The sequence below is a fragment of the Microplitis mediator genome, chromosome 4 (genome assembly GCF_029852145.1).
Source record: "Microplitis mediator isolate UGA2020A chromosome 4, iyMicMedi2.1, whole genome shotgun sequence".
Lineage (NCBI taxonomy): Eukaryota > Metazoa > Arthropoda > Insecta > Hymenoptera > Braconidae > Microplitis > Microplitis mediator.
This window is the reverse complement of record NC_079972.1, coordinates 9,711,915-9,727,668: the sequence shown is the minus strand read 5'-3', so window position 1 is coordinate 9,727,668 and position 15,754 is coordinate 9,711,915. Positions and strand designations below refer to the sequence as shown.

The following is a 15,754-nucleotide window of genomic DNA, read 5'->3' as shown; positions in this document are numbered from 1 at the left end:
GTAAATAATTTCTTAAACACGTCTAATTAATAATTAAATTCTTTACCAAGAAATCTAAACATATTTATTTAAATAAAAATACACAGAATTTTTTGTGTTATCGATTAAATAAAAAAATTTTTTAAGACTAAGTAAAAATAACAAATTTTTCGAGAATAAACCTATTATTTTTTACAGCATCATTAATTATAATTAGCAATTTACCTTAATCTTAATAATACTTATTTCTGAGAAACTATAACCGCTCATTATATTTTATTACTTTGTTTAATTTTGCCAACGCCTTGAATTTTTTTTTTCTTTACCTACTGATCGAACTCACTCAGACATTCAGGTATGAGTTGAGTGTACATGTAGAGCCAGCATAGCATAACACAGTGTCGATCAGTTTTGTAATAATTAATTCATACAACGACTAACCTTGTCGCTCGACATGCTGCGACTGGTGTGTAGTGAGTCGCACGTTCTTTGAATTTAATATATAAATGTAATTTTGACTTGCGCAAGGATAACCAAAAAGGTCGTATGTATATATATACATATCATTAGCATTACACATGCGCATAATGTTTGAAAAAATATAATATTATATCGCACCGGCTGGTTGTTGACTAAAGGGAATGGGAAGGGGTAGGGGTGGGAGTAAAAGTATGAGTATGGGTATGAGGTCATTATTGTAAGAGAAGTAAAAGGAGGTAAACTCTCAACACATAAGCTAAAACCTCCACGACACCGTTGCGGTAATTCTAAGAGAACATTTCGCGTTACCATAAAAAAATTTACAACCAGATTACGTATTATTGTGGGCTGCGGTAATAAAAAAAATTGTTACCGCATAGAAAAAAATTTTTTAAACTAAAAAATGTATTTAAAATTTTATTTATTATTCATATTTCATGTGGAATTTTTATTACCATTTTTAAAAAATAATCTAATGGATTAAAATTATTATTTTTATGACAGTTGATGTAAATAAGAAAAAAAATAAAAAGTATAACATAAATTTAATAGTTGGTCACATTCAGATATTGGACTTGCGCGCTGAGTAAAAGGGCTGCAGTCAAGTCATTATGCAGATACTGCTGGTAGCTGTCACTTCCCTCCATACCATGACCTCAGACGACATGAGGATCGTGACTTTTGGGATACAGTTTGGTGATTGTATATGATAGCGGTATAACTTTAGCCCCTTTGCAACTATTTTACACCACACTACTGATTCGGGCACCTGATACTCCTCACCCCTATTCATACAGCTGAATAACTATGGAGCGAGGATTAATTTAGACGTCCAATCAATAAGATCTGGTTATACATCGATGTATATATGTTGAGATAACGATTATACGTATGACGATTTGCATCTTGCAAAAAAAATAAGTTATTTATGGCTCTTAAATTATCACCTCACTGGCTTGAACTTAAGACCAACCGCCTTTACTTCGTCACTACGCCAAAAGTATTTCCGTCGGTTATTCGTGTATGAGAGTACTCGTGTACTATAAAGAGCATGAGAAAAGTAGTACTCCTTTTTATATTAGGCTACCAGGGGGTTTTTAAATTTTAAACAGCTCCAAAATGCTCACAAGTGCGCTTTTGAGAGTATGATGTGTATTAATGAACAAGGTCAAGTACCGAATAATTCGATACTCATATTTTATTTTTTGTCATTAAATAATATATTTATATCAGCACGTCCATGTAACTGAAGATCGAAACGTTTGCCGGGGAATGAAAAAAAAATTGGAAAGTAAAAAAATCTCAGGGATGACTAGATTTTTGAAATTTTTCGCATATAGGGTTGAGTATGTCAGCCGAAAATTGTAGCCACTTTCAATTACCCCTTAAGTCACTTTTAAGCAGTCAAATTACATAAATTTTTTTCATTTTCGTTGCGTGAAACGTTCCGATCTTCAGGTACATGCAAGTTCGGATTATTCTCACACTCTTTAGAATAACTTTCAAAAAGAGTAAAAAAAAATTAATCTAAAAACAAGATAGATAAGAGACAAGAGTATCATTGTTAAATCGTCCAACCGCAGGTGTCAGTGAGTAAACTTTTTTTCCACAGCTTTGTTAAATCCCTCCTTAGTAATTCCACCAGTCGGAATAGCAACAAAACCTCTAGATCCACATCAATGTTTTTTCTTTCTTACTAAAAAAAAATTCCTCACTGTAAAGCTGAAAAAAAAAAAACAAATTTTTTTTATTTTTATCAGCATATCGACTTATCGTTTAATCGTCAGTAGCAAAAACATTAGCGTTATTGGCAGTCGGTTGCATTAGTTACGATTATTATCACGAATGACGTGGATGTTTTCCAGGTGCGAAGAGTACCCGGGGGACAAGCCGAGTCCCACGGTGGCTGTGTATATAGACTAGTCGATCAAGAGGGCTGGAAGCTGCGGAGCAAAGAGAAACCCTCCGGGCAACGTCACAGGCGCGGGCACCACCAGCGCGAGTGCTACTGGAGCACCAGAGCTCTGTCACCGATCCTAACAAACTGTGGAACGAGGTCAGGAACACGAACGCCAGCGATGCGGCCTACCACCGGGCAACCTGCTCATCTATGCTCTATATATATTACACCAGTACGTATAGATTCATACATATATATGTATATAAATATACAACTGTATAGAATTATCAGGTCGGTATAACTCGGATAGGCTCGTAGGGCCTCGGAAATCGGCGGCCACAGTCGACGTTTTCTCGACGGCGCTTGCGACCTGCTCTACTACACTAGTGTACTGTACTAGGGGTTGAGGACTGTGGCTTCAAGAGAGGGTGAAACGTAAAAGAGGGATCTAAATCAAGGGATGGGGATGAGAATAATATTGTAGTGGGGGAAAGAGGCGCGAAGGTAAACTCAGCATGTATAGTATAGAAGGTGAGCAACGATATATACAGGTATGGGTATGGGTATGGGTATGGGTATGGGTATGGGTATGGGTATGAGTATTGCAGGGTATACAGTAGTAGTAGCCAGGTAGGGGTAAAAAGGTGGACGAGAGCCACGCTCTGCCGGCGCGTACTACTACGATCTGGCACTCAGATTCGCGGTGCTAGTCATTGGGCGTCGAGACGCCGCGTCGTGCGAGCTATTCCAGCTCTGTCTCGTGTCTGATCTCATATAAATATCGTTAAATTACTACTCAAAGTTGTAAAGTGCATTTCCTTATTTTCTTATTCACTTACTTACAGTAAGTCACTAAGTTCTTTGCCACGTGGATCCTGTATTTTTTATGGGAAATTTTAATTGCTCAGTTGTGTCAGTGATTGTTTTTATTTCAAATTTATCTTTGTAATTTATTATTATTATTTTTTTTAATAGTTTAGTTGAGGTGATGTGTGGATGCTAATGACCGAGGTGAAAATAATGAATGCAAAGTTTTAAAAAAGCGGAGTAATATTTTTATATTGAAAAAAAATAAAATAAAAAACGTGGTGGCAGTGTGCTAACGAAAAAGTACTTGAGCGTTTAGTTGGCGAATTTGCAGACTGGCACGGGCCAGCACCATTCTCTTTTCCCTTTTGTACAAACCTATCTTTCTTTTGTTTTATTTTTTTTGTCGTACACTCGGTGCACCAATTGCACCATTACTTTAACAATTATTATTATTTCATGAGTTTTTATTGTTTTATTTATTAAAAAAATATTACACATGACATAAAAGACTTCCGGTATCTTTCTAAGACCGCGTGCTCAGACCTCGTGAGTGCGTTCCCTGACTTACAACCCGTCCTTTTTTTTTATTGTTTTTTCTGCTGTTATTTTATGCTCACCCTGACGTTTTTTGTTAGATAAAATACACTAGACTGGTGGTGTACATCATCACCCTCGGGTGCTTTAATTCTTCCGCGTGCTTCACCTGCACTCAGACATTTCACAAGTCTTTCGTCCCCGTCTCCCTCACACTTACTCTATTTCTTGTGTCATGTCATCATTTCTTTGCTTGCACGTAAACAAACATGAAGAGTAACTCATCAGTCTTTTCCGGGTTTTGAAGTTCTGAAAAAATTCTTTCTTTTTATAATAATAATAATAATAAAAATATATAAAAAACGTAAATAAAAACATTGGTTGCAGCGTGAAAGTGAGTGGATTGAAAGGAGAATGAGTTGGCTGGTGCAAGTGCCGAACACGATGACGACATGGAGAATTACACTAACATTATCATTGAGATATAAAAAATAATAACGTTGATGTTGAGTTTTATTAATAAAACTTGTGATAGTGAATTGAAATATATATAATAATGGAAGTGTGTATGATGGTAGAGTCCTGAAGAAGAAATTGAGCCATGTCACGTGTCGTAATTACCTTGGCACGTTCCAAGCAATTGACGCTATCGCGTCATGCACTTCACTTCCATTTACCATCGCTGCTATTAGTGTTATTGTTTATACTAATCGCGACAAATTTTGTCGCCGCTAGTGAATTTCCCGAAAGAGAATGCTGCGATCCTATTTATCCGATACCAGAGCCAACTAGCAAAGCACCATCGGTTCCTACTCCCACTGGCAGAAGTGGTAAGTCTTTTATTTTTTTTTATAAATTGGTTTAAGGAGACCGGGCCATGACGAGATACTGAAGTTAACCGACGTCATATAATTTTGGATTTTTTTTCTAAGCGATGAATTACGAAAAAAAATATTTGAAAAAAATGCACTTATAGATTTTTTAATTTTCTACATGTGCATATTTTTAGTTTTTTTTTTTTTCGTCGCTGATTTGTTGATACACAGATCCGGAAATTATTAATTGTCTGTTAATTATGACAGTAAAGTTAGCGGACATCAGACAATTTTTAAAAGCTTGAAATAATAAATTAAAATGTTTGTAAAACAAAAATAAAAAAATGCACGTTTAGAAAATTCAAAATTCAGTAAATGCATTTTTTAAAATTTTATTGTTTTAATTATTTGATTTTTTTTATGTAATAAAAAAACTGTCGGATGTTTGCTACACATGACGAGATACCCAAAAATTTTTGTTTTTTTCCAAACATTCCGCGAAAGTTGCGAATATTACAAGTTTTTAAGTGCCGCCGAAAATATGGGGTAAAATGGAGTATCTAAAAAAATTCGAGAAATTAAATTTTTTTTTATCTTACCCTGAAAAAGAAAATTTTTTAAAGAAAAATTTTGACAGATCATATAAATTTATTGAATAAAAGTAAAATTCAAATATTTAGTAAATAAAACCCGAAAAAAAAATTCCGTATTCTGTGCTCCGATAATTTTTTTTTTATTTTGAATTATTGCAAAATGATGACAAATTTTTTTGAAGTAGATAAAAATGAATTGCATTCGCTCTAAAGCCTCCATAATTAATTACTTACTTAAGTATCCCGCCGTGTCAGGTCTCCTCTATTAGAACTGTGGGTTAAAAAAATATTTCTCTTAATATTCGAGCGTATAAAATTTTTTAAATATGTACTTTTTTTTTTTCTTTATTTTTTTTATTAAAGACCCAACAGCCAAAGGCTAATAATAACAGGGTCACTTAATGAATTACATAATAGTACATAAGTGATAACTGACATATAAAATACTATTATTAAATACAAACAAGGTATATAATGAAATCATTGAACATCATTTAGCTAATAATTAATATAATGTAATATTGTTAAACATATTTATCACTACGTCGTGAGACTAATATGGATGTTAGGACACTAGTCGGCAAAGGCTGATTGAATCCAAGGATATCAATCAGCCGGTTGTCATCTTGGCAAATATTATTACAAAGTATGGCTAATCTCGATACAGGAGATGACTGTGAAAGGTTTTGTGCGAGCAACCGCAGGGTAAAATACTGATTGTGACCTGGAATTATGGTTAGGAACTGTTATCGGCAAGATTGAGAGGAATTTTGGACAGTCAATAGAGCCCTTACATAGATTTTTAATGAACAGTATAGACGCACAAATTCTCCTCTCTTCCAAGGTTAAAAAACAAGGTTACATCACCGCAAAGTTTGTAGTAGTCTGTACCATTGGCAGGATAAATACCGTTTTTTTTCCAAGACAAGTATTTCAAAAATCTGCGCTGTCCTTTTTCTATATTTTTATTTCACGTGTCACAGATTTTGTGTAAGACAAATTATTTTGCCACCATTATTGGTATTCATTAAAAAAGTTTTAATTTGAACTATCGGCCGTTGAAAAATTATTGATAAATTTTTATAGATAAAAAAACTGTAAAATATAAATGAATACGATATAATTTAATGGTGAAACGATTATATGACATTAAAAGATATTTCCGATAGGTTCGAGGTTAAAATAATATATCGGTTATTGGAGTTCTTATACCGACTAATGAAAGTATTTTAATAGTAAGAGAAAAGAAAAAAGAAAATAACAAGTAAAAGAATAACTAGTGGACGATGGGTAAAAAAATGAATGTTTGTCTTTAGTTGGTTGAGAGTAAAGTTCTATTGACGTTAAATCGCATAGTAGAGAGCTCGAGCTTTAAGCGATGTCGCTATTTCCGCGCGACCTAGTTCGCGGCCGTATCCTCGACTCGTAACGAGGTCGCTTTAGGACAATTTCAGTGTTCAGTAGAACGCCTGTGGCTCGAGTAGACTTCTCTACTCTTTTGCTTGTCACCCTCTCACCTTAAGACGTCACCAGGACTCTTCAATAATTACACTCCTTTTTTATGCGTACTTTTTATTTTTTAATTACTTACTTATACTTTTATTCTTTTTTTGAATACCTACACTCGGGGTTTTTTTTTTCTTTTGCTATTGATACTGAAAGATCATTTGTTCTTAATTACTTTTTTCTTTCTATACAAAGGCTTGAATTGAACATACTTAACTTGCAAAGGCATGAATTAGACCTCTAAAGACATATATCGTGAACGGACTCAGAATTTTTTAAATCGACTCTGTTAATCCTAGACTGCTTCTAGGTCCTATTTCACTCCTAGATGTCATTAATCTACTGACAAAATTGTTGGATCACTTGCAGCAATTTTTTACTAGCCTTAGAATTTTTTTAAATCGACCCTCTGTTAGTCCCAGGTTGCCTGTGGGTCCCAATCCACCTTTGGGTGTTATAAGCCCACTGGAGAGATGACTGGATCACTTGCATCAATTCTCCAGTAGTCCGCAAATTTAACAATTTTACCTCTTTGTAGTATTTCTTGCAAGTCCTCTCTTCTGTTGTCTAGTTACGTTCATTTCACGATTACGTACCTGAAAAAATTAATGTAATTCGACTATTTAAGGGCGATTTGAGGGGTAGTTCCAGAGGTTGGCGGTGGCTTAAGATTTTCGGCTAACATACCAGCATCTATAAGCGAAACATTTCGGAAATCAATTTATCCAGTAGATTTTTTTACTTTCCAATTATTTATTTTCGTTGCGCGAAAAACGTTCCGACGTTCAGGAACATTCACGATTTATGCCTATGTAGGTTTAATTCATGCCTCCATAAGTCTAAGTAGGTTTAGTTCAAGCTTTTACAATGATTATGTCCTAAAAAGTCTAATGTAGGTTTTCAATGCTTACCTAAGTTCAGAGTGTACCTGAAGATCGGAACGTTTTTCGTGAAACGAAAAATAAAAAACAAAACGAAAAGTAAAAAATCTACTGGATCTAAATTTTCGAAATGTCTCACATACGCGCTAATATGTCAGCTGAAAATTGCAGGCCACTCCTAACTACCCCTTAAGTAGTCAAATTACATAAATTTTTCATTTCTGTTGCGCGAAAAACGTTCCGTTCTTCAGGTACATAGTTCAGAGTATGTCTTAGATTTCAACTCGGGTAATTACATGTATATACAGATTTTTTATTTCTTAACTTGAGTAAATTAATTTGTTGGATTTTTAAATTACTTTTCAAACGTACGTGAGATTGAGTCACCATTTCGAGTTTTAATTTTACGTCACAAAAGTCTAATAATAATAATTATTAGCAATAAAGGTTTCAAAAATATTTCTGACGTCCACATACGTCGGTTTAAAAAAAAAAAAACGTCGTTATAATTTGTATTATTCACTAAATTCACGAGTGTAATAACTTTTTTTGCGTCACGTCATAATAGAACGTTTTAACATTCGTTTATTTATTTAAAAAATTTTCTAAAAAGAAACACATAAATTGTAGGGTTAATAGTTTTTGTTTTTTCATCTGCGTTGAATGTTTACAGCGAAAAATTTTTCGTTCTTTATGTTGTTATTTTATTTTTTTTTTCATTGTGTATTTCTGTTCACAATCTTTTTATACTAGTGTGGCAGTTTATTCTTTTTTTTTTTTTTACGGCTTTCAACAGAGTACGAGTATTTACTCAAAGCATTGTTAGTTTGTATACAACTATGATGTTTAAAAAAAAAGACTTTGAAGATTTGTGTAAATGGTTTTTTTTTAATAAGAAATTTCGCAACATGGATGAAAAAATTTCAGTTAAAGTTTATGTGCTCCTATGGGAATTTTTCCCATAATATGCATAGAGGAATTTTTTTTTTCATGTTGAGGCCAAACTATGTTGGTCACATAACGCAAACTAAAATACAAAAATTTTTAAAAGTTACAATAAAAATAAACAAATATATCTTACAGATTGAAAGATAAATTACTGGGTGCCATTTTTAAATGAAGTAAAATACCGAAATAGTCAGTATTTAAAATGGGAGCGTACAATTGGAAACAAGAAAATTTTTTTCGTGTACAGAAACTTTAATTCCTACCAACTTATGGAAATAATTTATTTTTATTAAGAGGGTGGTTTCGACATACCCCGTGTAAAAAAAATTTTTATTCATAATGACTTAAGATCTAAATTTCATCATGAAACTCAGATCGTGATACAAATATGACTTTCATCATAAGTTTGTATCAACAATTGTAATCACAAAAAATTATGACTCAGTCAAATTTTAATCCTCGTGATCCGAAGTTTATTCACTAAATTAATTTTACAATCGAAATTGATTTACGTAATTTAAGTACTTGATAGAAAAAATTTATTAGTAATTTCTAAATCGATAAATTTTACAAAATATTCAATATAGTAAAACTTCAGTCAAGTTTCTATCGAAGTCATCCCAAGTCCAATTCAAAGACGTAATAAATTAATTTTATAATTGATACGGATTTACTAGACGAAAACTTGGAACATATTCATGATGAAAGTCATAGTTATGTCACGATCTGAGTTTCGTGATGAAATTCAGATCTAAATTCATTATAAACAAAAATTATTTTTACACGGGACACATGAGAGTTATTTTAATATATGAAGGGGGTGGATCTACCATACATATGCAATTGGTTGCTAGTAATGGGAAATGTTTTCATAATGTATAAGAACTGTTGTTATATATTACACAGTGAAAAATCGGTAGTAAATACGGATTTTATCAATCTCAAAAAACGCGGAGTTCCGGAGTTGAAAAATGAACTTTCTTTATATGCGGAGTATATATTAAGTTATTGTTTAAGCGGGTTTTATTTCAATCCGCATTCACTTTGGTTCAGATATTTAACACTTGAGTAAATTTATATTTAATAGAAATAACTTTTTTATATTAAAAATAGGGAGTGATTACGGATTTCATTTAAATCCAAATTCACTCTGCCACTTGGAGTTGCGAAGTGTTAAAAAAAAATCACTCCGCATACGAAGTAAATAGAGAGTTTGTTTTTTCAGCGGAATGATTTCGGAGTGGTCTAGATTGTATTCAAATCTGCATTCACTCTGATTCGGAGTTTTAATATTTAAATAAACTCCCCTTCGGAGTAAATTAAAATCCTAATTCACTCCGGTTTTAATCCGCGTTCACTCTGCAAGTTTTTGGGGACATTAGATATTTCGGTATAATATAAAATGATATCTCGTGGTATGGTTGATGTAAATTATGTGACAGTTTATGACTGAAATTGAGTGAAATTATATAATGGTGAAAAATGAAAGGGAGCTTGTAATTATTTTTGCACCTAATATGAATGTCAAAACATAAAAGACTTTATCTCTAATAATCTAATCTCCGAGTTTTCACTATGATTCCACTTTGAAGGGATGAAATAAATAAAATATTATCCACTCCGAGTTCATTTCGCAAATTTTTCACAGTGCATATAAATATGGAAATGGTTCTTATATTTGATTCCGTTCCGTTACTTCTCTCCCTAAACGATGTTAAATATTTATATTTAGGTTAATTTGTTAAATTATAATAATTAATTACAAGGAGTTAAAGTTAATGATGTCAATGAAATTTTATGATGTAGCGTAATAAAAAAAAGTAAAATATGAGGGACGTTCAACAAGCTTTTAAGATTCAGTAGAGACTAGGTATATAGTCGGACGTCCAACTTTTATTTAAAAACTGTCGTCGACATACGGTGCAGCACTTGGTAGTGCTAGTGGAAGGAAACGCGTGAGAACAACCACATAGTGAGATTCTCTTGAGAGTAAATAACATTCGGCGAACCAATATCGAATGCGGGTGACACAAGTTTTGTAGTCAAACAGTGAGTACAACTGTTAGTAGGTAGAGCTACTTTTGTGAGGGAAAGAGGATGGAAAATAAAATAAAATAAAAGGATAAAACAGAACAAAAAGACTCAACTGGAGCTTTTCCACTTTAGAAAGTTGAATTGACTGGAGTAAAGTAGAGAAAAAATTTTATGTAGACATTCAATTTGTTTATAATTTACTTTTTTTAACTGTATATTTTTTTTTTTATCTTAGCCTCATTAATTAAGTGTAAACAGTTGGTTTTTATTTACTTCGCTCGAGAGGTTTTCAATCGTGTGAAGTGTGATGACGGTTTTTATCTATTTATTTTTTATAGAATTTATAAATATGACGCAATGCAGTGTCAAAAATAATATTTAAAAATTTTGTATTTTTTGTTGTAAGATTTTAGTTTTCTTCAAGCTTAAGGTTGTAAAAGTAAGGATTAGGGCGGCTGTAAAGCAATAAAACAGTTGGGCAGGCTGTTGCCAGATGCCAAAATAATATCGAGTCCTATCTTTTATAATAAATAACTGTAGGAATATTGTAAGAAAAATAAAAGAGAAGACAGTATGAGGTATGAAGTATGAGTATGAGGGTGAAAAGGGGCCCAATAGTATTAAGAGTAGTTGTAATTTTTAGTGTTAGACGAATCGCTCTGACGAGCAGACGTGCTCGCTGATGTAAACGTATTTTGAATAAATTAAATCGTTATTCTTGACTATCTTTCTTCTCGATTTGCGATCTATAAATCTAATAATAGGGTAGAAGTGCCATTTGTGGCCACTGCTTCATTTTTATATATAATACTTTATTTTAATTAATGAAGAAGTATAAAATAAAATTTTCATTTTAACAGTGGGGTTAAAGTATTTTTGAACACATTTTTAAAATAAATTATTTCATTGCGTATTTTACAAATTATGTTATTTAAATTTTTCAAGCGTCCAAAACTGGCCCTAAAGTGGCCAAAAACGGTACCTCTACTCTATTTCTATTAAATCATACGCTGTAAAAAAAACCGGGGTAAGTCTAGGCGGTGAAGGTGTTAAAATTTTCGGTGTTAAATTTCAACACCGAAAGCGATGAAAAATAACATCGCCGCCGGTGTAAATATTCTTTACCGGTGTTATAATAATTTTTAGTGTTAATAATATTTTCCTTTGTGAATATTTTCACTTACTAGTTTACTACAGTTGAACAGTGTCTTTATTAATTAATGAAATTATTGGTAATAGAAATGGTGAGAGTAAAATTGTGTAATTTTTAAATAAATTACGTATAACATGAATAATTATTTAAATGAGTACCTAGCAAAATTGAAACTTCCTCCAGATATTTTTCATTATATTCGATTTATCCTCCAGATATTATTCATTAAATTTTCATATTTTTTTATATGTAATACCTATTTTTTCTAATTCTCCGTACGTGGATTTTTTTTTACACCAATTCAACACCGATACACCGGTGTTATTTCGTTTTAATAAATTTAACGAAACTGTTTTTTGTCGCCCTCTGATTTGTAAAATTCAAAAATAAATTCTTATTTTTAATTTGCAAATAAAATTACGTATGATTATTTTAATCCAAGTTATACTTCTTTGAAATTTAATTATTTTGTTGGGGTAAAAAATATTAATTTTTTATGAGTACGGAAAATAAGTGCATTTTAGATTAATCCAGGGGTATTATAGAATATTTTAAAATAGATTCAGCGTAGAGATTAATTTGATAATACTTAATAAATATTCCAGTTCTGTAATTGAAATATGGATATTAGTTATAAAAAAAGAAAAAAGTAACTCGACTCAACAAATTTCCTTGATAAATACCAGTACTGGAAATCTAATATTAAACATTAATATATTCAAATATCGTGTATTTAACGACAACGTACTTCACAGTGCTATTTCAAAATATACATTAATTTATGCATTCGTTCAATACTATTCCACAAAACCCCTTGATATTCGATTAATCCGCGATACAGAAACCACAATAAACTTGATTACTGACGATTACTGATTTTAATTTAAATTATAATTTATCATACGACTGTCAGTTATCACCCGTAACTCAAATTACAATAGTCTAATTTGGTTTTATTTATTAATTATTAATTATTTGTTATTCACGATGATTAACATGCGTACACTGTAAAAATTTGCAGTTTGAACTTAGATTAAATCCGCAGTGAACGTAGAGTGGATGATTTTTTATTCATTTAATCCTTTTGGAGTGAAATAAACTCCGGAGTGATGGATATATATGTTATTTATTTATAACTCGATACCTTAACATTTTTTATTTTGATTTCAATTAATGTACGTACCTCATTTTCTCTTACATCCAATCATATCTGCAATGAGATCAATACTTATTGTAAGTAAATTTTTTTTAAGAATAAGATACAAAAATTTTAATTTTCAAAAAGTTTTTTAAATATCCCGCGGACTTTGTATCATTTTCAAATAAATTAAATTTATTGATAACTGAATTTTGTTTCCTCAAATTTTTTAGTCGTTTCATTCAACAGATTAAATTCGAAGTGAACGCGGAGCGGATGACTGTTATTTATTTATGTACCTGAAGATCAAAGCGTTTTTCGCGCAACAAAAATGAAAAAAATTTATAGAATTAGACTACTAGTGACGAGGGGTAATAAGGGGTCGCTGCAATTTTCGGCTGACATACTAGTACCTGTGCGAAAAATTTCAGAAATCTAGATTTAGTAAATTTTTTACTTTTCATTTTTTTTTTTTTTTTTTTTTTTTTTTTTTTTTTTTTTTTTTTTTTTTTTTTTATTTTCGTTCCGCCAAAAACATTCCGGTCTTCAGATACATTATTTATTTAAGAGAGTGTACCAGGTGATTTTCAAATAAACCGTTTTCACAGGTAAAATCCCAAATTATTAAACAAAATATGTCATTCGATGCGTAAACTTATTATTTATCGAATGAAATGTTTCTCGTTCGGAAATTGCAGTTTATATCTGAGAACGGCTCATTTGAAATTTCCATTTGCTAATGTAAGTGCAACAAGGACAGTTTCGTTCGTTCACATGTGTGTGAAAAAGAGAATAGATGGCACATCCTCTTAATCTCTTCGGAGTAAAATTTTCTCCAAAGCAGAGTTTATTTTAACATTAAAATTCCAAATCGGAGTGAATGTGGATTGAAATAAAATCCAGATCACTCCGAAATTATTCCGCTAAAAAAATTAACTCAATTTTTTACAGAGTATTAAATTGAAATGTAGAGTAAATGTAAATTCTTTAAAATTTTGATCATAAAAAAAATCTTTATTTTTTAAAACTTGAGTTCCCTCATTAGTCGCGATTTCCTCTACGCTATCAGGATTTAAAATTAACGCAGGATTTTCCCTTGATCCCAACTTTTCAAATTTTCACAACTAACTCAAAACTTAAAAATCTCCAATCACATATTTCTATTTTTTGTTAGCTTCTAAACAAACAGATAAGAAAAATCTCAATTAAGAGTACCCTCTTCTAAAAGTGAAAATAAATAGAACTCTATAGTAGAGTTACCTTCAATATAATATTTATTTAACACAACCCCCTGAGTATAATACAAATATTAAAATTTACACTTTTATTAATAATTTAAAGTAAACTGATTGCATTGAAAGCACGTGGGCATTGGGATATGTAAACCTCGATATGAGTATCACTTGAGATACTTGAGATTAGTTGGGTTAAACTATCTCCTACAAACTTATACTCCACATATACAGACCTATACTACAGAGCAATATCTATAATACAAACGAGTTGAATGTCGCTTAACTCGATTATCGATTTTGGCATCGTGTTAAATTTAACTCTATCATCACAAACGTTTATTAAAACTATTCCGTAACACTTTAAAACTCTCTCTTCTATTTAACATTGTTTTGATTGTCACTGTCTTTTAAAAATTATTCAGAATCACTTACAGTATGTATTTGAAAAGTAAATAATAAATGTCAATAATATTGACGAATGTAAGCGGTCAATTTAAATAATTAATATAACTATTAAATTAATATGTCATTTGTGTAGTAACATTATGGAAATGACATACATATTAATGATTGATTGATTGATTACTTAATTATTTATAAGTAAATAAATTTTCTATCTTAAATATAGGGACGGGGGGAAGGGAGGTGAAACCGTTAAGGAAACAATGGATTTTTGTACATTTGAATCTAGTGAATCTTCTTTAAGACTTCCATTGAAAGTAATTAATCCAAATTTCTAGTTGCCATAAATAAAATTTTTTCCCTAGGCCGGCAAAACGGACCACCCCGAAAAAAGTAACAAATGTTTTTCGCTTTTATTTTTAAAAAATAACTATAATACAATTGTTTACATCTAATTTAAGTGAAAAGAGAGATTTGCAGCATTGCAAAGGGAAAAATGTTGGGTTTTACTTACGATAATAATCCCGTATAAAAAAATTCGTTCCAAAAAGATTCCAAAAAAGTTCGACATGTAGAACTTCTAAACTTGTGACAAATTAGAGCTTCGAGTGGAACTTTTTTTGAACTTTTGTAATTTTGATAGTAAAAAAAATTTTACCTAGGACTTTATATGAGCGAAATTTGAGCAGAAAAAAAACATTTTCAAAATGTATTTCTCAGAACATTTTTACTACGTTTTACTCTGGTTCCGAAAAAGTTCAAAAACCTTTAATTTAAAACTTTTTATGAAGGTTTTTTGATTCTTATGGGGCTGTTGGTTTCTAATGGGAACTTTTTTGGAACGTACTTATACACGGAGAAAAATTTTGGCTCGAAACTTAACAATTTTTATTATGCTGCCGAACAAACTCGGAACAGGAAGTGAAGCATCCAAAATAGTATATTACACATCGAGGGAAGTAAAATAAGAAATGTCTCAGATCACATGTAATTGTTGGCCGAGGCGAAGCCGAGGTCAACAAACATGTGATCTGAGGCTTTCTTATTTACTTCCCGAGGAGTGTATGCTATTTTTCTCCTCGACGGAGGCGGAAAGCGGCAACTTTGTTTTGCACAGCGGGACGAAAGTTGACGCTTTCAGCCCGTCGAGGAGAAAAGTTATTATACTCTTAAAAAAAATTGTGTCGCATCAAAATTATTAGAATGTATGAAAGTAATTATTATTACAGCTTATCGATAAGTTTCTCGCGCGTGGTAAGAATTCTTGGATGCTTTACTTCCTGTTTCAAGATTAATTGACAGCATTAGAAAAATTGGTAGGTTTCGAGCCGAAATTTTTCTCCGTG

At 31.7% G+C, this 15,754-nt stretch overlaps 1 protein-coding gene across 3 annotated transcripts in view; it reads left to right on the top strand.

The window, feature by feature from the left end:
* The first annotated feature begins 2,989 nt into the window (after positions 1 to 2,989).
* LOC130666554 (uncharacterized) overlaps positions 2,990 to 15,754 on the top strand; it is a 255,052-nt gene continuing 242,287 nt past the window's right edge. For 2 of the 3 annotated variants that reach the window (XM_057467668.1, XM_057467667.1), the window contains exon 1: positions 3,284 to 4,533. In XM_057467668.1, the coding sequence (XP_057323651.1) occupies positions 4,305 to 4,533 (229 nt within the window). In that variant the 5' untranslated portion in view covers positions 3,284 to 4,304. The other variant, XM_057467666.1, reaches the window with a different exon arrangement.